Source organism: Drosophila navojoa, chromosome 5 (genome assembly GCF_054131105.1).
Source record: "Drosophila navojoa isolate 15081-1374.11 chromosome 5, UAZ_NAV_1.0, whole genome shotgun sequence".
Lineage (NCBI taxonomy): Eukaryota > Metazoa > Arthropoda > Insecta > Diptera > Drosophilidae > Drosophila > Drosophila navojoa.
Genome location: NC_142893.1, coordinates 20391293 through 20416222, shown reverse-complemented (window position 1 = coordinate 20416222; position 24930 = coordinate 20391293). Strand labels below are relative to the sequence as shown.

At 42.9% G+C, this 24930-nt stretch overlaps 4 protein-coding genes across 7 annotated transcripts; 2 read left to right on the top strand and 2 right to left on the bottom strand.

Moving 5' to 3' along the window:
- Positions 1–12749: 12749 nt before the first annotated feature.
- On the bottom strand, positions 12750–20681 carry tea (telomere ends associated). 4 transcript variants are annotated; one of them, XM_089260917.1, is made up of 13 exons: positions 20454–20681; positions 20085–20396; positions 19717–20025; positions 18702–19163; positions 17906–18643; positions 17773–17844; positions 17661–17717; positions 16044–17588; positions 15360–15990; positions 14761–15295; positions 14559–14699; positions 13606–14486; positions 12750–12955 (listed from the first exon to the last, which is right to left on the bottom strand). In XM_089260917.1, exons 1-13 carry the CDS (start codon positions 20543–20545, stop codon positions 12947–12949), a joined length of 5784 nt encoding a protein of 1927 aa, XP_089117043.1. In that variant the 5' UTR covers positions 20546–20681; the 3' UTR covers positions 12750–12946. The 4 variants fall into 4 exon arrangements, with proteins under 4 accessions (XP_089117043.1, XP_017958550.1, XP_089117042.1 ...); XM_018103061.3 differs by lacking the exon at positions 12750–12955 and having other exon boundaries at positions 13017–14486; XM_089260916.1 differs by lacking the exon at positions 12750–12955 and having other exon boundaries at positions 13017–14486; positions 15360–15966.
- A 273-nt stretch (positions 20682–20954) lies between these two features.
- Positions 20955–21710, bottom strand: ix (mediator complex subunit intersex). Its single transcript, XM_018106299.3, has one exon. It carries the CDS (start codon positions 21590–21592, stop codon positions 20963–20965), a length of 630 nt encoding a protein of 209 aa, XP_017961788.1. The 5' UTR covers positions 21593–21710; the 3' UTR covers positions 20955–20962.
- Positions 21711–21729: 19 nt separating this feature from the next.
- Positions 21730–22769, top strand: san (Probable N-acetyltransferase san). The gene is made up of 3 exons (XM_018106301.3): positions 21730–21915; positions 22037–22360; positions 22424–22769. Exons 1-3 carry the CDS (start codon positions 21908–21910, stop codon positions 22629–22631), a joined length of 540 nt encoding a protein of 179 aa, XP_017961790.1. The 5' UTR covers positions 21730–21907; the 3' UTR covers positions 22632–22769.
- A 91-nt stretch (positions 22770–22860) lies between these two features.
- Positions 22861–24539, top strand: Gr47b (Gustatory receptor 47b). The gene is made up of 3 exons (XM_018103060.3): positions 22861–23949; positions 24009–24170; positions 24324–24539. Exons 1-3 carry the CDS (start codon positions 22861–22863, stop codon positions 24477–24479), a joined length of 1407 nt encoding a protein of 468 aa, XP_017958549.2. The 3' UTR covers positions 24480–24539.
- The last annotated feature ends 391 nt before the right edge of the window (positions 24540–24930 follow it).

The following is a 24930-nucleotide window of genomic DNA, read 5'->3' as shown; positions in this document are numbered from 1 at the left end:
AGCAACAAGAAGAGAGCAGAATGCGAAATATGACGCAGATGCAGATGGCAGCCAGAGTAACCCTCGAGTTCGATCGTCACATAATTTCCATTTCGCATTTCGTATGCAGGCACTCGAGAAACGCATTTAAAATAACTTGGCCAACGGAGCAGGAACGTTGCGCAGGTCAGTAGCAATTAAGATAAGACGCTTACAAGTGTGCCGATAACGTCCTGTCAATGTGTCGTCGATAGCCAGCCAGGACGCGCCCGGTGGCCGGCTAAATCAGCGCCCGCAACGTTGCCTGGGAAACCGGCGAAATGAGAACGTTTTGGCCCGGACCGGCTCGAGCGGCCACTCAAGCCGGTAGCCGGTGTGCTCGAATGCCGCTGATAAGCCACGACGGATGCGTCTAAGTGACCAAGGAAATGACTTGGACAGGCACAGAGGATAGGGGCAGGGGCTGGGGCTGTGTTGTGGTTGTGGTTGGGGTAGCCCATTGAGAACGTTTGCATAATGCATTCATTTGACAAGGAGTCCGTATCAAGACCCGTTCGCCTCATCATTGTCATCTGCTGCTGGCTCGACTCGCCAGGCTGCTTTCTAATGCCGCGATGAGCCTTTCATTTAGTCCGCCAGCCTGTCTACCCATACCCGAATCCCATTCCCCATTCCAATGCCCGATTCTCATTCCCATTCCCATTCACCATTCCTGCTCGCACTATTAATTAGAATGTATGCGAGTTGGCTTTTTGGCATTTTGGAGTTAACGGCACGCGACATTTTAAATATGCTCTCTCTCTCTCTCTCTCTCTCTCTCTGTCTCTCGCTCTTTTCCTTTCTCTTTCTGTCTTGCACGCCTTCTGCTTCGAGGGGCATCAGGCATTTCGTGGCATTCCACAAATATTATTGTTCAAATATTTGAAACTTGATTTGCATTTTTAAAGGCAGTAGCATCAGCAGCAGCTACAACAACAACAACAACAATGTCGCCGTTGACACTCATTCAGTCGCACACACACAGACACACACACATACATATATATTTTGTATATCTGAATGAAGGTTATGACGCTATGCTTCTTACATTTGTATGCGTTGGGGGCAGCAGCTGAAAATTTCAATTTCAAATTTATGGCATCAAATAGTCCTTGACACACTGAATATTAATAAGTCGACGAGGAATAACCATATGTGCTGTGAGAGTATATAAAAAACGGGAGCGCCTATTAAAACAGAAGCTTTATGTAAATTGTGGCTTAATGAAGAACTGGAGATGCAGGAAGTACATACCTGAGAGCTAATAGTTGCTGAGAAAGAAATAATGTGAGAAACTATAGAGAACTCTACACTTATGCAATTCTTAAGAAATAAGGGTACATTAAGGGTGATAGTTAATAACCACATTTATATTTACTCTAGTCTCAGTCCGTCTGTTTGTATCTTTCTCCATATCTCTCTTCCTTTCTCTGTCTTTCTCTTCATATCTCCTTGTCTTCAGATATCTGATATATACTAAATAGATGGGATAAGTGAGTGGGAATATACATATATGCCATATTGTTTGATATTCGATGTAAAAGATAATAATTTGTTTTAACCGCAAGATTATAATGAATACTTTCCTTGTGTTTTACCTAAAAATTAAATAGGATTTTTAAATATTTTTACAAATTCATATTTCTAGCCTATTATAGCTGCACTTCACTCGGAAGTATCTGATACTAGTCTATATCTTAAATGCATTTAGCTATTGCAAAATATTCTAGCTTGTCTTCATAGGCTCACGCACCATCATATGCCCACATATATACACATTTATATACATATTCAATTCAATTTATTATATGCTTTATTTCCAAATTACTAACTGTTGCTTAAAGCTAGCTTATTTTTCTTTATACAGAGCTTAGACTTATTTGATGTCTGTGTAGCTGAGATATCATATTTACATATAACAGAACAAAGTTCTTTTTCAATTGTGTATTTACTTCCTCCAATATCTAGATAATACGAAAATCGCTCCTGAATGACTGTTGGGCCGATAAAGCAAGCGCTTTAAATTCCCAGATAAATATATTAATCTGGGAAATATTATATAAATAAATAATGTGTAATTTTACATCAATCAAGCTATCTTTTTTAAATTAAAAAATATATTATATTTAAATTTAAAAAATATTAATATGTATATATAAAATAATATAAATTTGTTTATGAACCAATGTAAAAGTTATTGCTTTACGTAGTTTGGGGGCTGCGCATACATATGAAAAGTTCGAAATTTAATTTAATTATATATACCTCAAAAGAAAGTCAATATAACAAAAAACAAAACTCTACCGATATTCCAAATTATTCTCCATACTGAGAAAAATGAGTAAGTTGAGATTCAGTTGAGAGATTTCAGAGATCATTCTACATTTATATTTCAAGTATAAAATTCATTTGTAACAACAGCTGCGATAGCGATCCGATGTTAGTGACACCTCGAGTGCCTAGTCTTGAATATATAGTTTGCAATTTTAATTCGCTTTTAATTACATAGAAAATACAAAGCTGTAAATCAACTGATAATCAAGTAAAAATTTAGGTATTCCACTAAAACAAAAAAGCTCAATCATCTTTAAGAAGCTTTATCTAATTGTTTTTGAAGTCGATAAGCTATTTACATATTAATTTATTTATTTACATATTAATAGTTGAAAATTTATTACCTTATTGCCTAGAATAAAGTTTATATACTAACGATATTCGGTTTAAAAGTTGACTTTAAATTATATACCTTATTAGTATAAAATTTATTCATAATTATTATTATTATGGCTAATTAAAAATGATTATTAACCAACTATATTTATTTATTATTGTTATTATTATTCATTATTTTACTGGTAATCTGCTTAAAATCTGGTTTTCAATTACTTTTTACATTAGCATAATGATTATTTATTATTATTATAATATATTTTCATATATTTATTATAATTATAGTCAGTTTAATTTATAGGTAATGAAAAAAGAAATAGAAATTATATTTTCTACTGTTTTTCTTTTATTCGCCAAGTTTTGCAAGGCTGGGAAAAATATAGAAGACCAATAGATTTTACTTTTGTAAAGTTTTCATTTTAAATTTGCCAATTTTCATATTCAATAATTTGGTGAAATTCTCTCTCTTATGATAATCGAATGCCAGCGATTGCTGACAAGGTCAACAGCGCTCTGCATCGAATGCGGAAGTGCTTCCGATGCCTCGATACGCCTTCAATGGAACACAAGTCGAATACGAGTCCTAGAGTAGGGCAGGCGAACTGTTGATGAACTGCCAGCCGAGAATCGGGAGCAGCGTTGCCATGGCTGCCACGGAGCGAGTACAATTTCTGGGCTCATTACACGCTGCGATGGTGGGATGCCGCGTGCGCAATCCGGATTGCGGATGCCTGATGCCGGATGCCGCCAACCCCAAATCTTGGGCTCAGTTATGAATAGAGCCGGCTGGAAGGCCAAGGAGTGTAATCAGGCAACCAACGAACCGAAGCGGCAACCGAGATGACGACGACAAATTGACGTAATGAAAATGTTTTCAAGATATTTACTTTGAGGTGACTCGCGAATGACTTGGCCAAAAACTTGCAGTGTGAGGAGGTCGCTCTCTCTCTCTCCCTCTCTCACTCTCTGTGGGCGCTCTCATAAGTATGCTATGAAAGCGAAAGGCTGACAATTATGAAAGCCCAAACATGTCCGCTCCAAGTGGCTTCATCAGAGACGCGTTGGCCGAACGGCTCCGCCGGCACCTTCTTGGTTGGTGTGCAGCGCGTCTCTCTATCGCAATGCGAAATGTTTCAATATATGTACATGTTTTTGTTTTTATGTTTCGCAACAGCATGTTGAATGCTTCCAAATCGCTGATAAACGCTGCAAAATAAAGCAACAACTGCCCCCAGCTGGGTGAGCAGAACTAGAGAGAGAAAGAGAGAGAGAGAGATAGAGAGAGCAGCCTCCAATTCCGAGTGAGTCTCCGACTTGCAGCAACAACAACAGCAAACAATACAAAACGACAGACAAAACCCACGAACGACGTCGACGACGACGACGACGACGACGAATTTCGGTGTCTTTGAACAGCGCCTCCGTCCATGGAGTCATGGGAACCAACTTTTCACATTCCGCGCGTGCTTCTGTTTTGCAGTCTTCGCTTTGAGTTGATATTCTGTGCGTTTTTGCTCAGCCAGGCCAACTGCCTCCTGGTCCAGCTAGGGGCCCATTGGCCGGCCGTCCAGTTGGTCGGACAACCATTTGTTCTCGGCGGCACTGCCAAAGGCAATGCCCAGAGCAGGCAACAGCACCGGCAGCAGCACCGGCAGCAGCCCCAATGATTCGCGATGGGCAATCGCAACAGGACGAAATTCTAAGCGCAGTTTTCGATATCGAACACGATCGCTTTTCTGCTCATCCCGTGTTCCGACTCCCGACTCCCATTTCTTGGTGCTCTGATAAGGCATGCGCTTTGGCAATACCTGGAAATGGAACTACGGCTACGGCCGGATAATCAAATTGTTGCTTTTCTAGTTTTCCCAATTGGTCGTTGTCGGCCTGCGTCGCTCTCTGCCAGCAATCGCAAATTTCTTATCTGCGTCGGCAAATGGGCAAACAAACGGCCGACGCGATGCGACGCGACGCTCGTCAGCATTAAATTGCCATTGCCATTGGCATTGCGTCCGCTTCCGCGTCTCGCCACTGCCTGCCCGGCCAACTGCTGCTGCCCCAAAGATGATGAAGTCCACGAAACGGCGGCAGCAGGAGCAGCAGGAGTTGGAGCTGCGACGGCGGCTCAACTGCAAAATGCTTTCAAGTCGTTTTTGTTTTGCTCGCTCGACAAACGTTGCGCTTTCGAGCTTCGAATGCAGTTGTTAGCAAAAGCAACAACAGCAGCAGCAACAACAGAAGCAGCAGCAGCAACAGTTGCTCACTCCACCGATCCGCCTCCTTGGCCATCCGAACAGATCGAAGCGAACGAGCAGCAACCAAATTTGTTTCATGATGACGGCAACTACACAAAATTCACAAATACATTTATATCTACATACATTTGTATGCCCCATATATGTATGCACACGCACACACACACGCACACGCACACATATGACGCACGATCCCAATCGAAGGCTTGAGAAACTTTTTAGTCATGGACCGCTTGCTTGTTGTAGTCTTTATTGTTGTTGTTGTTGTTGTTGTTGTTGTTGTTGCTGTTCCCAGCGCTCGCTGCGTTGGCTGTGGGGCCGCGGAGCGGAGGGGCAGACGCAATGCGCTGCATGCCTCCCGTGTACGCGCGAGCATGCAACACGCTCTGCCTGCTGTTATTGTTGTTGTTGTTGTTCTTTTCGGCTCTCGTCCCGCCGTCTTGCAAACAATTGACGTTTGATGATGACGACGACGACGACGACGACGATGAGGATGACCGTGTGACAGGGGCAACTAATACGAATGGCTGATAGTTCGATCCACGTGGGCGTGGCGCGTGGGCGCGGGTATTCGATTCAAGTGAAAGTCAAATGCTGCTGCAGTCAAGCATGAAGATGAGTTAATAAAGGAATATAGCAACAAAATAAATAAATAGAAAACAAAATAAAATTAAAAAAAAATTATTTAAAATAAAATATTTTATAAGTGCAATTATTAATATTTTACTCTTGCATTATAATTATTATTACATTATTAACTCATTTGTATTTTTAAAAAATGTAAATATTAAATATATATAATATATATAATAATCAAATATAAATTACTGCACTTTTTAGAAATTTAAAAATGTATTTTTATTTGATATTAAATACATTATTTTGGTATATTAACTCTATATGAGCAAACAGAAATGCTAGCTACACTAGTCTTCGGCTTACTTTTCTGTTATACAATGCATAAGTGTTATACTGTGAGTGTTCTACTCTGGCATCGATATCTATTTGGTTAGTATATAACCTAACGAATCTTCAATGAAACGAAGAGGATTCAGGGTTTTATTGGGAATTTCCAGCTATGCGGGACTGTATAACCTCATAAATTCGGGTTGGAAACTGATATTTATTTATTTGCGTTATTTCGAAATCAATAAAAAAGTCACAATTATTTTGTCTTTCTCTTGTCTTGTCTATGGCCTTCAGATGATCAAGAATCCACTCGCAAGCTCATTGAATGTGGCTTTCCGGTATTTCATTCGTGTATAAACAAATAAGATTTTCCTGACGCTCTGATAGTTTATTATATTTAAACCCTGAATCCATTGAAAATGGGAAATCAGGGTATAATGGTTTTGTTAAAAGTATGTAATAGACATAAAGAGGCGTGGCAGACCCCACAAAGTATTTATATTCTTGACGGCCCTGTCCGTCTGTCTGTCCATCCGTCTGTCCGCCTGTCCGCCTTTCCGTCTGTCCGTATGTATAATCGCGTCGATCTCAGAAGATATAAGAGCTAGTTATTGATGTATTTGACAATCAAAACTTACCTAAAATATCTAAGCTTCAACACACAGCATATGAGCAGATCTCGTCTACAGAACCTACTCTTCTAATCTTAACCTGCGCTTTCGACTTATTAATCGTTGACTTGCTATAATTTATATGATCCAAAGACGGCCAAACATACAAGGTTTGTTTAACTAATAATTTGTTATGCGTCTTGTCTGCATTCCTTTTAATATAATTTGCCAATTTTATCCACCATTTTCTACTATAAATAAATTTTCTAATTCTCTGCTGACAGCTTTTGCAAATTGAGTCAAGCCGAAATACAATCTTTGATCTTCCCCCTAAGAAATTCTCAACTAATATATTAAATCAAGTAGATCAAAAAGAAAGTTAAATTGAATTGCAACTGAACTATTATTTTAGATACTAGAATACTTAATATACATAAAATATGAAGCACTAGGTCTATAGCATTAGGTCTATGAATATCTAGATAATATATGTGCTACATTGCTGACTAGCCTGCAAAATTTACAGTGTCTTATATATCACGAATCTTCTCCTAAATCTTGTTAAAATTTCTATGGCATGCTCTACGCTCATTTGACATACTTAACCCACTTTCGTATGCTACTACTTCTACATATACACATGATAATATTTTAGTTCTCGTATAATTAGAAAACGTAGCACAACGAATATAGAAATGAATTTATAATTTGCTCTATTGAGCGGCCATTGAATTCTTTCGCCTGATGGAAACCTTGAATCATCTTCCATTTGGCCAACACCATCGATGGCCAGGCATTGTTTTTGCTTATCGTCGGCTGTCATCGGGCCTTTCTCCCCATACCTCCTCTCCCCCTCCCCCCTCCAACTGACATTGCCTTATGATGATTTGCTGTCATCTGTTGGTAGCTTGTAGATGGGAACTGGGAACTGGGAACTGGGAACGTCAATGAGTAGATCAATCAAAAACGCCGTCAGCAGAGGCAGCACTAAATGCCAGGCAATAATGACCAATCGGAAGAATCTTAAATGCATCATCACGTTTAGCGCAGTATCCGGTCGTTGCGAACTCCGAATGGACTGGACGGGATGGGATGGGATGGGACGGGATGGGACGGGACGGGGCGGGACTGAGCTGGACGTCCTTTCCCAATGTGGCCGGGCAGCCAGCGCGATAAGAGAAACAGAAATTAATTTCGAAAAATTTCATGTTCGGCATTTGCTTGGGTTGCTTTTTGTCTCCACGCAGCTCCAGCTCCAGCTCCAGCTTCAGCTCCTTACATGTTCGATTCGCAGAAGCCAAAGCCAGTCAATGTGTGCTGCCTCTGCTGCTGCAGTCGCAGTTGCAGTTGCAGTTGCAGTTGCTTTTCGTGCCATTGGGGCTCGTTGGGGCATAAGCCCGTCGCAGCCAATTGGCTTGTGCCTGCTCATTGAGCCGTTTGCGGTTGATATGCGTTATTAGCTCCGGGAATGAGCCATGTGCATTGCACAGCCATTGGCTTCTAGGACTCGTCGTTGGGGTCAGCAAATGCACATCATACATACTTACATCACGCACACACACACATTCACACACATACATGTATATCTCCGACCTGAAAGTGTTTGGCAAATTTAATTAAAATTTCATTGCCCACACACACTCACACACACACACGCACTAACACACTCTATGAATTGTATACCCAAACCCATTTATATCGCCAGCCAAGGCGGCACACCCACTGCTGTCCACGGTTCCACTCCCTGCTCTCTGCTGATGCCATGACGATTAGATTTTATTAAAAAGCCAAATATGCACAATTATTATGCTACGCCAACCACTTGACAGTCATGAGTCCATGAGCCTTAATATATACGAGATGTGCCGCACCCTGCCCAGCTGGCCGCCCAGCCGCCCGGCCATTAACATTAACAATACCCCTCGGCTGTCTGTCGCTGCTGTCTGCGGTGTCCTGCCGTCGTTCATGGAGCGCACAATTCGCTTATTTGCTTTTTAATAAAACAGGTGCTCGACCTTCAGCGTTGACGGCGCGTAAATGAGGGGCGGTAGAAGGCGAGTGCTACGGGCTGCGGGGTGAGGGCTGAGGGGTTGATATTTCCCATTCTGTGCGCTCCCTTTTTGGACGAAACATACGCTTTGTGTGCGTATGTCCTTGCTATCTTTTATCATTTAATTTCGCATTCAAACGTTTCGCACCCTCAGCAGCATCATCAAAAGGATGCAGAAAGGATCACGCACACAGGACACAGTCAAAGTCATGCCACTGCCTACCGCCCTGGCCTCCTCCTCCTCCTCTGCTTTTGCCCAGCCTTTGGGAAATGCGTGCGGTCGTCACTCGACCCTGGCAATGTTGTCATTTTTCATTTTGCGCAGCGCCCCCGAAAAATTTGTATATGTCGAAAAGTCCAACATTCCGAGCAGGACCAGAATCATCATCATTATCAGCAGCAGCAGCAGCAGCATCATCATCATCATCATCATCAACATTATCATCAGCCACTCGAACTTTCGCCTCAGCATCTTGATGCTGGCTGCTGATCCGGCAATTAGGCCAAGCGTAAAGCGTGCGCAACTATTGAAGACGGACGGACCCAGACCTGGCCAGGACCAAGCAGCAAGACATTGACGACTGCCAGCAGAGGACGAGCCAGCCGAGGGGTTGTTCCTTGTTTGCCTGCTTGGTTTGTTCGCTGCTTCACTGGCTGGTCTTTCCGCTGGCTGTGCGTGTCCTCCAAATCGTTTTGTGATTGCTAAAAGCTGTCGTTGGACTTTATTGGTTTCCTGCCACAAGATTTCATCTACACTGAGAGAGAACAGGACGTGTTTCAGCAATTCACTTGAAATACTTGAAAATAATTAGAGCACATGCAAATTTAAGTTTTATACGCATTTACAATATATAGCAAACTGTATATATTTTTTTTAACTACAGACAGAACTAAACACATATCTTTGTCAATGGTAGGAAAAAAGACGCGTGGTAGAGTTTCTTGGTAAGCAGAATAATAGAAAATAGCGAATAGAGACTAGAAATTGTTTTTGTAGAGCCCTATACAGCACAGATCACAGATCTGCAAAAACATCATAACCATTTCCGTTTTATTTAAATATTTTTTATTTATATACAGTCATTAAGCTAAATACACTTTTTCCTAATATATATTAAAATTGTAATACGGATTTTAAATTCTATTTTACTATGATTAGCTATATTTATTGAAGTTCTGTTAAAAAAATATATATCCAATCTATTAAATTGCATTATATTTTCCTGATTTTTTAAGTATAAAAATTTTGCATTTACTTTTATGTAGACTACATGGAATTTTCACATTATTTTTTAAATTTTAAATCAAGTTTTTTTCGAGCATGGTGAAATATTTTAGACGTATTGTAATAACAGTTTAGATAAATTCCAAATGTATGTGAGTTTCTAGAAAGTTCTTCTCAGAAGTAATCAACTAGGAGCTAAAATTGCAATAATTAGTTACAATAATAATAGAATAGAGTGTTCTATTTAGGAGTGCTCCTTTCGTCAATTCCTTCATAACACTAAATATGATATTTATTTTACTCTAATCAAATTTGAAAGAAACACAAGAATGAAATCCATACATATATGTGAATGTATGTATATATTCTAAGCGCTTATATATGGGGACAGACAAATGGATTCTAGATCGACCCTGTAATGACACCTTGACAAAAAATATTTCTATATAATCTGTGCGAGCTGCATTTAATTGCAACTCACATTCATTAAGCCATCTTTAAGGACTGGCAGCACAATTTCGCACAGTGTAGGAGCGTGCGTATTGTGCCAGTATTTTGGACTATCATTTCTATTATCAAAAGTCATTGACACCCTTTTATTTATTTTTACATTTATTGTTTTTCTGCTTCATACATTTATCTGGGCGATAATCGCTTACATGCCACTTGTGCGGCATGAGGGGCAGGAGACCAAGGAGAGCAGGAGGAGGAACAGCAGCAGTAGCAGGAGCAGGAGCAGTAGCAGGAGCTGGAGTAGTAGCTGAACTTAGGCAAGGAAAATGAGAACAATGCCGTGAAATAAGGATTAATGGTGTACACGATTATTTGTGCCTGACGACAGACAGTCGGACAGACAGACAAACATATTAAAAAATACAATACGAAAACTGTCGCGAGGGCGCAAGATACGGATGCGAATGCGAATGCGGCTGAGGATGAGGACATCAGGACGTAAGGACATCAGGCAGTGGCAGTGCGCGCATATTCATGGCATGGCGTAGGTCGAATTTAATAAAACGTCCCTGGCTGCGAGTGTGCACTTGCCTGATTTCTAGCTGGGGGGATGCAGAGGGGGAGAGAGAGAGAGAGTGGGGTGGCTTGGGTGGTTGGGCTGTTTTGTTGTTGTCGTTATTTCGCCACGCTTCTGGTTGGCTGAGTGTTTTTTTTTTTTTTTTCTTGTTTTTGGCTGGGCTGCGCACAATTGTTTTTGCTGCTTGGGGTTTCCTTTATTTGGATGATGAAGAATTTATTTGAAAATTAAGAAGACAAATTATTTAATTTCGACTTTATGAGCTTTCCCCCTGCCCACGGCCAGTTTGCCAGCTGGCAGCTGCCTGCTGCCTCCTGCCTCCTGCCTGCCTATAGTACTTTAATCTCCATGCCCGTGCTTGAAGGAAATCAGCGACCACTTCTCGGACTCGCACGAAGTTCTTGGAAAAGGGTTTGCGACTGGGCGGCAACACGGCGTCGGCCATTTTGTGCCATTTGATAGGGCCAAGAGCTGGCTGAACGCGTTTTGCATTTTATGCCCCGTTCTTGGTAATAAACACGCAGCAAACGCGAATGCGAGTCGGCAAGGGTTATGGAGGGGCCTCGGGCCGGGGCTTGGACTCTTGGCACGAGCACGTCAGAAACTTAATTTCGTTTAGTTTTATGTACATTTCATTAAGCAAAAAATTTCTAGCGACGCGACAGACCACGGGCCATGCCAATGGCTCGAGCACTCGCTCGCTCTCTCTCTCTCTCTCTCTCTCTCTCACACTCTCTAGCTCTGACTCGGTTATACAATGTATGCCACAATTGTGACCCTGCGACCCCGTGTCCTGTACGTCCTGCAAAGGACTTGGACTTGAGCGAAGGGACAATCAAGATAAATAGCAAGCGGAATTTTTATTGCCGAAAGGATACGAATGAAAATAAAGAACAACAACAAAAAACAGCTTATAGTTAGTTACAACAACAACAACAACAACAATAAAAAAAGAGTTGAAAGTGTTGACGTGACGGCGACTATGTCCTCGAGGTCTCACACAAACACACACATGAGCAGTCGAACAACCACCCCGCACACACCTTTATATGGAAAATTGTCAGCATGTTTTGTATTTTCCAAATTTATTGCCACTTGCAACATTTTGTAGACGGGCAGACCATAGATTATCTCGTCGTTTAGAGCCTAATATGCACCAGAGGCAGCCGCAATATGATTTATCACCGACCAGCCGATATATGATCGCCTCTGTGTGTTTGTGTGTGTGTGTGTGTTTGTTTGTTTACGGATGCCACAGAGAGAGACTCCGCTTAGCCCTTGACAGTGCCACTCCAGCTGCGAAGCGCAACATTTTTAATTACACTTTTTACAAGAAAATTAAATGGCAACATGTCATCGCTAATTAAATTGTTCTTCTTTCGTTTGTTAGTTTATTGCTCTTGTTGTTCTCCTGTCTGAAATGTGTGCGCGTATGAGTGTGTGTGTGAGCGAAGGAAAGGGTTGTCCTAGATAGCAGCGTTGATAGGGTTTAGGGAAAATTCATTTGTCAAAATGAGTTCTATTTACATGGATACTTGTTCCACTGATGAGGACATCAATAGAAATTATGCAAAAGGGAGTTGAATTTATTACTGTGAAGTGACATGTACTAATTTACTTTCAAGTTACCTTTGACTTTTGATACAATTTATAATGCTAATTAGATCAGTTGTATCTATAGTAAAATTTAGTTAATGTATTAATTAAACTTATAGGAAAATATCTCAACAATTAATTAAAATTTCGCGCTTCATGTACGCAAGCTTAGAGTTGGCAAAATCAAAGCCAAAAGGCTTGCAACGCTGTCTGCCTATTTTTTGCGAATTAAAAAATACCTTAGTATTTTTATGACAGAGCTGCCAGACATTTAAGATTTTACACCAAACTAGGCGCCATTGTTGAATTAGCTACCAAAAAATTACAACAAATATATTCGCACAAGCTTGCAACGGGTCTTCTGACATTTTATAAGTAAAACACTATATTTTTCTGGTTGTATTGAGATTTCTAATTTGTTCAGAAATAAATAAATAATTTAACAAGTGTATATGTATTTTTTTTTACTTTTTTTTTAGTTTTAAATTGCTGGAATCAGTCGAGTTGGACTTCTTATACATTTTCTGCCGCAAAATGCTGCACGCCATCTAAATACTTAACTTTAAAGCCAAGCTCACAATAACCTCACCGCCTCTGAAAAGAAAGAAGCAAACATTTATAAGACAGTCAGATCCAAAGAATATAATTTATTTAGAAAAAAAAACCAACTAATTATAAGGGTGCAGTAACAAAAATTTTAATTGCTTCATACGTTCTAGTATCTCTGGGCGTATCACAGTCTGCACATCACTTTTTGGTTTTATTTTTTCCTTTTCTTGCTCACAGATGGCGCTGCAGTCGGCCCATTCGCGAGTCTCGTTCTCGAACTCCAGACGGAAACGGACAAAGGGCGGCGCCACACGCATAAACGTATATAGGACGCGCGTACGCAAATCCTCAGTGGAATCCGCGCGCAATGGCTTGCGGCAGTTATAGCAGAATTCGTCCATATCTCGCAGCAGATACTCCAAATCGGCCCGCAAGCTGGCCGTGCATCTCGAGAACAGGATCTGCAGCAGCGGGCCGGTGGCATTGCAGAGGCGCCCATCGACGCAGATCAATGCCTGCTGATAAGGACTGCCCACGGACAGGCTGTTGATGTGATACCTGCTTATCTGAGCCTTAGTGAGCGAACTGAAGGCCAAATACCGTTCCAAGGACCTAAACACAATGTGCTTGCGTTTCGTCTCCATCAACGCAGCACTATTATTCTTATTGCTATCACTAAAATCTTTAAAATTTACCTTGCGCAGATTGATGTAGGGTGCATCCAGCAGATTTTGCAGCTGCGACGACTCCATCAGTGTATTGTCAGTGGCAAGCGCCTGCGAGACGCTCTGCGACTCGGCTTGATGCGGCACCTGTTGCGCTTGACCGGAGGTTGTCGGTGGCTCTTCTTCCTCCGCTTCCCCATCCTTACTTACATGGAGTATTACGCCGTCCGTCTCGATGCGGACCATAGCTGCCACTGGCAAGGGACGAAATTCGTGTCTTAGCTGCGGCACGTTGTCGGGCATGATGCAGCGTGCTTTTTTCCTATTCTCGACTTGCGTCGGTTTCTTGCTGGGAACAGACTTTACTGGTAGAACCGGAGCGGATTCTTCGACTTGCTGGACATTTGTATCTTTAACTGTTTCTTCAGGCTGTGGAGCAGGCAATGGGCTCTCCGCCGTAGGAGGCGGATTCAATTCATCGTCCAGCCGATGCACCTCTGCCAGTAAATTTTGATATGAATCTGAGGTGTTGGGACAGGATGACGGCAGCACATTGCCAACGATCGAATCGCTTATCTCAAGGCAAGCTAATTCTTCTGAACGCTTCTCCTCATCAGTGTCCAAATCGATGATTTGATCCTCGGGGGCGATAAGTTCGCAATTGAAGGTATCGCTCGAATTGTCGCTATGCAGCGAGAAGCGCAACATGTTGAGGAACTTTATGGGCTCAGTCTTGACTTGAACTTCACTCTTCTCCGCTGGGACTAGATTAGTTTGATTGAGTGGATCGTTTTGGGTCTCTATCTCCATAGCCTGTGAGGCGGGCTGCACATTTTGAATGTCCACAAAACAAGGTGGACTTGGAGACACATCAAGCTGTGTGGGTGGACAAGTGGATGCTTGCGATGATTCTGAAATGGGTAAAATATTTATTAACTTGATGCACGCCTTAGTCTCAATAGAATCATTCAAGTCTGACTCACCTATAGGCAACTCAGGCGTTTCAGGTACAGTTGCAAACGTTTGATCAGACTGAGTTGAGGTGATCTCTTCTTGACGGTCCTCTGAGCTTTGCGATGATATGACCTGAGCGGGGGAGGAGCTTTGCGACATGAAGAGCGGCACTAAATCGAGGAGATACAATTGAAACATGACAAACTTCGCTCCAAGACATTCACCACTTACATGTATCAGGTGGAGTTGTTTCCTCCATGGGAACATTATCTGTCCAGTTGATTGAGTGGGCAAACTCCTCTGTTATCTGTGGCACTTGGTGCAGCCAGCGATCCTGGGACCAACACATGGCATAAAACTTCTCCGCCTCTTTGATCAGGTCCTGCAAATTACCGATTTCATGGCCGGTGCGTGCATGGAAACTGCGCTGAACAATCTCATCGAAGTTTGTGAAGCGGATTAATTCCTCCCGGTGCAGCATCTTGGGTGACAATTGGCCCAAGTCAAGGGAGCTCAACTTAACGCCTTTCTTCTGCAACAGCTGCGGCAGCATGCGCAGCTTCACGTAGAAATTAGTGGGCCAGTTGCCTCTGGACAGCACAAAGTAATAGCACAAGGACAAAATGTTCTCATCCTCGTACAACGAGGCGGCTCCATATATGCTCGTATATAGCTTAAACTCCGTATAAGTCAGATGGGAGAGTATGCGCCAGATGGTGTTCTTGAGCCCACGGCTCGTGCAGAGCAGGTATTTCATGTTGTGCACCTGGAATATGAAATTTGAAATCGTTGTTAGCTCTCATGTTTCCACTGAGTCCAGTTTTATCTACCTTCGCGACGGGGGTAAAGAACTCCTCGACTGCCTGCAAGGCACTGGTAGGTACCATGACTTCTTTGGTTATATCATTTATATGCAAAGTTTCAACCATTTCTACTGCTACCTTGCTAGCTGCTATTGAAGGTTTGTTCACTGCAACCGAGGCTTTTGCCTTCTGCAGCGCAATTCCACTCGATGCTGTAGTGGATGATGATGCATTATCCTCAGGCTTCTCAGCAACGGTTTTGGTCAGGTCCATCACAGCTTTGGTAAAGATATCAGTGCTTGTTGCCACGCTGGTGGTAGTTGTCTCCTCGCTGGTGGAAGATGTTGACTCTGCAGCAGCTGCTGTTGCAGCTGATCCGCCATTCTCTGTTTCTGCATTTGCATTTGTGCTCGAGTCCGATTCAAGAGTCTCTTTGGGTGCAGTCCCCGCTTTTGCGCTCCTCAACGCAGCGGCTGCCTTCTGATATGTCTCCAGACTCTTCCATACAAGCTCTATATTTTGCTTCTGTTCGTCTGATAGCTTGCCAGCAAAATGTTCGGATAACAGATCGCGCTTCTCGGGGTACCTCGCTGCTCGCCTATCTATATAGACCTTCAAATTATAGGGTGCGTACCTAACCATATTTAATTTAGGCATACTGCAAATGTTAGAGATTAGCTGATTTAAGCATATAGCAATTGAAGGACTCACCTATTAAGCTTGGCTTTCCTAGCTGCATACACAGCACCCAATCCTTGACTGCTCTCACGGTTCTGTGCTGCCTGACTGGATTCGGACGCGAGATCCTGTAATGGCAGCTGCAGCAGTTTGGCCTTTAGCAGTGACGGACAAGGCTTGAAGGTGCATTTGTATTTCTCGCGAATTTCCGGGGTGCGGTAGAAAGCCTTGTAGTAGGCGACCATACAATCGTGGGCCGTTGCTTTGGCATACTGCGGCTCCTGCTGCATTTGTCGCACAACCTCGTCCAGGTTTAACGTCTTAGAGAATATATTGAACGAGACGGGGAATGTCACCTCAGTGCTCGACTGCGGCTGTGGCAGTGCCTCCTTCTCCTGGTCAACCTGTAACTCAATTCGTGGTAATAACATCTGCTCCGCTTTTGACTCGGCAACGGGAGTTCCACTTGGGTCCTCGTCCTCTGTCGCCGTTGGGCTGCACTCCACCGCGAATCCCATTAGTTTCTCTTGCAGCTCAGCTGGCGCGGCATTGAAGTTATAGTTGCACAATTTGCGAACACGCTGATCGATGTAGAACGAATTATAGAAGCGGCGCAGCAGTATCAGATCGTAACGCTCCTCGCGGAGAATTTTCTCAACTTTCTGCTTATCCTTCGAAAATGAATTCGCCAGCTCAATTCTCACTGTGTCATAGTTGATGTAGCGCTTAAAGGTTTGCAGCGACACTGGAAATTCATAGGTTTTGCCCTGTAGATGTACCAAAGTCTTATCATCACGCTCCAAGACATTATTTTTGTTGCCCTCATTCGCATTGCAATCAATTTGGGGGATATCAGGTGCTGCAGGTGTTTGCACTTGTTCCCCCAGCTCCGAGTTTTTTGGCTCGGCTTCTTGCAAGTCGAGCTCTTTTTCATCGACGGCCTCAACTGCACCAGAGTGCTCCATATCAGTTGTCGGGTTAGCAGCCTGTAGCTGCAGAAATTGCTCACGAAGTTTACTCGGACATGGTTTTAGCTCGTATGGATATTTCTCCCGTATTTCTGGTTTTGTATAGAATTCTATATAGTATTCGAATGCGCAGTCATCTTCTGACATGTCTTTGTGCTGCCCATCGCTCATCATGCATTTAACAATCTCCTCCAGATTCCGAATGTTTCGCTTAAAGCATTTAAATGTAACGGGCAACGTTTTCGCCATTTCCTCAAGTTGCTTCTGTTTCTTCTGCTTGTTCTCCAAGGCATACTCCTCTGCGGCCTGTGCCATCTGCTGCTTGGCCACCTCATCCAGGGGCTCAGCATATTCCAATAGCTTCTCCAACAGCCCAGCACTTGCATTGGCAAATCGATATTCGTACAAGTCGCGAGTGCTCGGACGTACATAAAACGAACGATAATAACGTTTCAATATCTTTTGGCATTGCGGATGCTGCGGACTTGTCATTTCTGCTAGCTGCTCCTCGTCCTGGATGAAGCGCAGGAGCAATGGCCTCAGCAGGTCCTGGTGGTTGATGCAGCGCATAAATGTGTCGAACGACACAGGGAACTTGAAACGGCCAGAGCTACAAAAGCAAAGTATTAATATAGAAATATATAGAATATTAATGGAAGAGCAAGATTAAGTTTTCTCATACCTGCCCAGATCCTCTACGACATCCAGCTCACAATCAGAGGTACTCAATTCTGAACTACTGAAATTGTAGATAGTTACAAATATATAATTTCTTAATAATTTTCTATTATTACCTAGTATTTGTATCTATATCGGACTCTGATGACCCTTCGGCTTCCATGGCTTGGGATAGCTCAGACAATGGCCTGCAATGGAATTCTCATTAGACATTCGCTTAAGAAAATTAACTAGGATATACAAACTTACGATTTCCCCACCTCCTCTCTCTTCACAGGCTCAGCCAGCTGCATTAACAGTTGCCTCAGCTCAATTGGAGCTGCATCAAAATTGTATTTGAATTGCTCTCGTACTCTCGGATCGGTATAAAATAAATAGTAGAAGCGCTTCATTAGCTGTTCATCGGATGGACATTCGTTAGCCAGTCCCTTTTCCATCTCATATGTGAAGGCGAGCTGTTTACCCAGCTCCTCGTAATTGATATACTTAACGAATGTCTCGAAGCTAATCGGGAACTCGTACGTGATGCCATCAAATGTTATCAACTTTCGCTCGGCAGCTAGCAATGCATTTGCCTTATCGATTGCTGGGATGTCGGCCAATAGGTCAACCTCCCCTGGCAGCGATAGCAACTTCTCACGTATTCTACCCGGACAGGGTTTCACCTGGTACTCGAACCGTTTACGTATTATCGGATCCCAATAGAATCTATTGTAGTATTCCAGCGCACATTCATCTGCGCTGAAGCCTACGTACTCCCCAGAGTACATCATCTGTTGGACAATGTCGTCCATATTTCGGATATAGCGCCTGAACAGCTTGAAGCTAACCGGTGGCATAATCTCCGACCACGCGTCGCCTACAGGTTTGACTGGTGGCAAGATATCTGGCTGATGCTCCTCTACGAATGGCAAGAACTCTGGCTGATGCTCGTCTCCGTATGGCAGGACTTCTGCCGCCTCTACGGAGCCAGGAGGCGACTCGTGCCTGAATATGCATCATTATTATTATTATTAAAAATTACAATAGATATTTGAGCACTTACTCTGCGAATGCCCCTGCAACCTCTTCATCTAGTTCAGCTGGTGATGCCGGCGGAGAGACTTCATTATCCTGTTCAATTGGTTGCGATGTAGACATCCGACATCCTTTAGTTTTCATTTGGAACAGCGTCTCTCTATCCTCTGGACTGGGCAGGGAGAGTATGCGATTTTTCATTGCAGTTGTGCAGGGCGCCAGGACGTAAGGATATTTCTCGCGTATCTCGGGCGTCAGATAAAAGTCAAAGTAATACTCATAGGCGCAGTCCTCGAAGCCCTTGTAGGAGTAGTCGGGCTCGTTCAGCTTTAGTCGCCACACAATGTCATATATATTGATAATGTATTTCTCAAACTCATTAAAGCTCACTATTGAGGGTGTGTAGGGAGTCCTTGGAACGGCATGCTTGCCCTGTGGACTTTTTCCTACCTTTGCCTTAAAGTTTGGTGATGTAGGCTCGCGCGATTTACTGCAAATAAAATGTATATCTATTCGTTAGGATTACATTTGGCTAAGAATTAGTCGGTAGTGGCCGACTAGAAGATGCACTTAGCAAACAATTTACTATTCAGAATTGAACTTTTAATTTTTAATTTTGATTTTCGTTAAAAGTAACAAAAACCTACATCGAATATCTGGGTTCTCGTGCTGCCATTTCTTTTCAATTAAAAATATATAATGTTTAGATTACAGAGTTCTAGGACGTAATGAGGAAAATATTATAAGCTTTCACAGCACAATATGAATATATTTTTTTGACACGTCAAGTATTTAGAGTTTAATGTCATTCGGTCGAACGGACGAACGGACAAACTGTCAAGTATGACAGCACAAACAATATGAATGTATATTTTTGACATGTCAAGTAATTAGAGTTTGCTGTCATTCGGTCGAACGGACGGACGCACAAACAGTCAAGTACGACAAAAGCGACTCAGTTCGTTGCTCAGTCGAATCTGTGTATCCTATGAGACTAGTCAAGCATTCCCATTCCGCATGTTACATATACGAGAGAGACTTACTGTGATTTCTCCTGCATCGTCTTTACGGCCATCTCATCTAAGGGCACGCCCATTTTTAGCAACTGCTGCCTTAGAGCTGCGGGCGCCGTTTCGAATTTACATATTTCCATGTAGCGCCGGCTCGAACTGATGTAGAATGAATTATAGTATTTGCGCAATAGCTTACGACACACATCCCTGTCGAGCAAAAGCTCAGCACGCTTCGTCTTACTCTTGGTCTCCTTGCGCACAAGAATCTTGAGTAATTCAGTCTTATGGATGTAACGCTTAAACGTGGCTAACGAGACGGGAAACAGGAAACGGCCAGCTCTGTGCATAGGAAATATATGTTATATATGAGTAATTTACTGATCCACTCTTCCACTCACCTATTTACTGTGACCTCATGGCCATCCTCGGTTGAAGCTCGGTGTATATCGTTTGATTCCGAGAACTGATCGGACGAACCAGTCGTGCAGCCCTGCAGCAACTTCTGCTTGACGCGCAGCGGACACGATCTCAGCTTGTATTCATATTTCGTTCTTATTGTGGGTTCACTGTAGAAGTTATTGTAATACCACAGCGCGCACTCATCCAAGGTTTTGCTTGCGGCGCCTGGTTCATTGCTCTGAATTTGAAATGCTATGTCCGGCAGGTTTTCCACTACTTTGCTAAATACACTAAATGGAACTGGTGGAGCGCTGCAAAACAGCCATTTATTAACAGTTTAAATAGTTTCACAGTCGTATATTATTTACCTGTTATTTTTCTTTTTATCTGTTAACCACTTGCGCATCTGCTCGGACGCCCTGGGGTCACCTTTCATCTTCTTTTTGCGTGTACTAGTCATTATTATTTTTGGTTTGGATTATTAAAACGTGTGCATTTCATGTGTTAAATGTAAAATTCCGAAAGACGCAAATAAAAATTCGCGCTAGTTTCCTAGGAGCAAGCTGCAGTGTTGCTACGGTGTGACCGAAGGCATGAAAAAAAATATAAAAAGTCACAAATCGACTGTGACTGTCTACATTAATTGACATAAGACATAGATGGCGCTTTGTACAATGAAAATAATATTTAAAAAATTATATGCAATATCCCTAAACGGTTTTTTTTTTTAATATAATTAAGTCATACGCTTATATCTGATTATTTTATTTGCCCAATAAATAATACACTGACTTTTCGTATGTATAATGTAGTCCCTTCCAGCTATCAGCCCTAAAACTAATTCAATTATAATCAAAACATAATCGTACTCTAATTATCAATCGGCCTGAGATATATTTTGAGCTGCACTGATTAGTGTGTCGTGGATATCCTTCGCCGACTGCACGTGAACACGAACTGTGTTTAGATAAGTGGGATATGGAATAGGTCCAGCCGGATTGTCCGGTATAAAATTGTCCATTCGAATGGCCGTCACAGCGCCGGGCAAATAATGCTGGGACGAGTTTAGCTGCTGCATGCATTGGATGGCCGTTTTGAGATGCAGTTCCATTTGATCACAGTACGCGTAAAAGTCCTCCAGGTGCTTGTCAAAGCGGGGCACATGACCATGGCCGCCATTGTCCCGCTTCAGATTGTCCGCCAAATTGTTTTGCTGCAGAGTGAAGGCACTGGACCGAATGGTTAGGAACATAGACTCTCGCAATGGTCCCAGCAGAGTCTTCACTCTCGATATGTTGTCTAGCTTTTCGGCTTGCTGCTGCTGTTGTTGCTGTTGTTGTTGTTGCTGCTGCTGCTGCTGCTGTTGTTGATGCTGCTGCTGCTGCTGCATTGGCACTGGGCCGGACGGACCGGTGGGCATCATGGGTTGCGGCGATGACTGCATCATTGGCGAGACTTGCATCATGGGAGGTCCAGACATCTGCATCATATTCATATTAGGATTCATTTTGAGTATTTACTATACGCAAAGTAAAAAAAAAGTGCACGATTTTCACAAATCCGACTCAGCACGAATATTTCTCTGAAATAAGCTATCGACTACTAGGACCTTAATATCGGCTTGGTATTTTTCGCGTTTGGTCACACCTTGGCAGTTCTAGCAGCTGTTTTCTGTTGTCGATAATAAATATATTTCCTATCGATGACAGCATTAAAATAATTTATCAAGATAGTAGACTATTCTAATTTAACAAATTATTCTGCTAAAAATTTACGCGCAAAGCGCATTGTTAACTTCTAAGTAATATTGTGAACAAAAACTATGACTAGGTAAGTTAATGGAGTTCTGTCTTACAAACAGCGCAGCCAAGGGCGCCGAAACCCTAACCTAAAAATATACATGTATACGAGTAAGAAATGTATCATCGTGCGGCCAAACGTTTTTTCGCAGATCCAGCATCGAATTGGGCGACGTGACGCCGCACAACATAAAGCAACTGAAGAAGCTTAACACGGTTGTCTTTCCCGTCTCCTACAATGACAAATTCTACGTGGATGTGCTGGAAGCCGGCGAACTGGCTAAGCTGGCCTACTACAACGACATCGTCGTAGGCGCCGTCTGCTGTCGCATCGACACCACGGATAACAAACGACGCCTCTACATCATGACACTGGGCTGCCTCTCGCCATACCGTCGCCTGGGCATCGGCACCATCATGTTCGAACACATACTGAACTATGCCGAAAAGGATGGCAACTTCGACAGCATCTTTCTGTGAGTAAATGCAAAGTGTGTTTGATCTCTAATGCTTTATCTGCAATTCCTTCTCCTTGGTAGGCACGTGCAAATAAACAACGATGGCGCCATCGAGTTCTACAAGAAATTTGGCTTCGAGATTGTCGACACCAAAGAGCAGTACTACAAACGCATCGAGCCAGCGGATGCGCACGTCCTGCAGAAGACGCTGCGCCGCAAGAAATCCGATTCACACAATCATGCATTTAGCAATGGAGCTGTGGGCGATAAAAAGGAGCGTCGAACTTGAAGGGCGGAAACTTTTGTGACATGTGGCCCAATCCTTACTCCCAACCCTCACCATCACCAGGATTCAAGGACAAACGGAACAACTTATTTAGTTTAAAACAAATTTCATAATTGAATAAAATCCTAGAGTTAAACAAAAGCTGCTCAGTAAAACAGAAGAAGAAGAAAAGAGCTAGAAGTAAAATATGCCTTAGATAGATGACACTAAATAAACCCCCAATTGGCTTAACATGTTTTCAATTAACAAAAACATGATCTTATCAAGGCAGGCCATTAACTTGGCCTCATCAATCAAATGCGCGCGTGGCAGGCGAGTGGCATCAGTAGCTTCAGTTAGTCCATTCAACATGCAACAACCGAGCACACGCCGAGGCGATGGCTTCGTCTATTGCTACGACAGCCTGTACAGGCTGCTCTTCTACCTGGGCATCCTCACGTTCCGGCTGCACAGCCAGAGCGAAGGCGGCCCGAGGTCGACGCGGCTGCGCGTCCTCTACGCATTGACGGCACGCGCTGCCATCCTGCTGGGATTCGTGGGCGGAGTTTATGTTAAGCTGACCGATCCACAGATGTCGCAGGCCATGTTCAGCCACCTCTCGCCGCTCTTCAAGATAATCTTCTCCTGGGAGTGCATCTCGTGCATCCTTACCTACGTGGAGCATTGCCTGTCCATGGATGCGTATTGCTCGAAACACGTTGGACTGCTGGCCAGCATGCAGCTGCTGGATACTGATATCTCAGACGAGTTCCCGCATGTCCAGTGGCGCTACAATCGTACCCGCTCCAAGTACTGGTACGGCTCATCTCTCGTCTTCTGTTTGTATGTGGCGATATCCTTGGCGCTGATGTTCGACACGACGCAGTGCAGCTGCGGCTATGTGTCCACCATACTCATCGCCAGCACCTACTCCATGCTGACCTCCATGCTGGGCACGATGGGCTTTATACACATCGGCCTCATGGACTATCTGCGCATACGCTTTCGCCTCATAATGAAGCTGGTGGAGCAACAGTACGCGAAGGCAGACTCCTCAGCCAAGGCCAATGATGAGCAGCTGCAGCACATGGATCATTTGTTTGAGTTCACCAAGCGTTGCTCCCGTCTGCTGGACGTGATGAACGACGTGTGCGGGTATATCAGCGGCGCCGGCATCTTCTACGATTTCACGCACATGACCTGCTTTGTGTATATGCTCTGCCAGAAGCTGCTCCACCGAGAGGCGTGGGACACCCAGTACACATTCGTATCACTGCATCTGGGAGTTCACATCTACAAACTGATCATGACCAGCGTCTACGGCTACCTGCTGCAGCGAGAGGTAAGAGTGACTCTCCAGCTGTACGAGCACATCCTGTCAATTTCCCTGATCCTCTCCAGAAACGCAACTGTCTCCAGCTACTCAGCAACTATGCCCATCACTTTGGAAACCAGGCAACGCTCAAAAATGCTGTTGAGTCCTTCCAGCTCTGGCGTATGCACAACAACGATTCGGCTCACATTGGCTACAGCTTCCCCTGCAACATATCGCTAAACTATTTGGTAAGCACTCTAGCAACATTGTATATACATACGCATTTGAGAAAACAAAACACAGCAACATATCCCTAAACTACTCAATAAGAGACTATTTCATTGTATCTATCAAATTTTGAAAATATATTTTCATCTACGTATATTATTCATGCATTTTAGGTTTTCAACGCTTTGGCTAACTATGTAATTGTTATGGTACAATTGCTCTTTCAACTTCAGCTTAAGGATAAACACGGTCAGCCGATTCGCATACCCAAGGATGTTGAGTTGTTGAAGCCTATTGGACAAAATACGCATCTTAGTAATGCAATATAATTTTGATTTTAACTCAATAATTCACCTGTTTTCATTTGTAAAAGAATCAATTTAGCATTCACACTCGAAAAATTTCCGTTAGTGCATTTAATTATTGTTGTAAATTCAGTATGACAAGACTTTGGCATACGTGCAAATACACAACATTTGAACTAAAAGCCCAAAAAATACTTAAAGTGAATAAGCTCTTTTAATTAGTATATGCATACCAAAATACTAAATACATATATACTGCTTTAGTCATTTTTGAATACAATTAATACCTATGTATATACTAACATAAAATTCACTTTTGGAATTTTTGCATGCAACTAACTAGGTGTTCCATATGCATATATATGAAAATAAATGAACTTTGTAATCGAGTCTAACGATATGTTTAATTTTTGGCGCAAAATAGGGCTGTAAAATACTTCGCTAACGGCTTAAGGATAATCAAAATGAAAAGAGT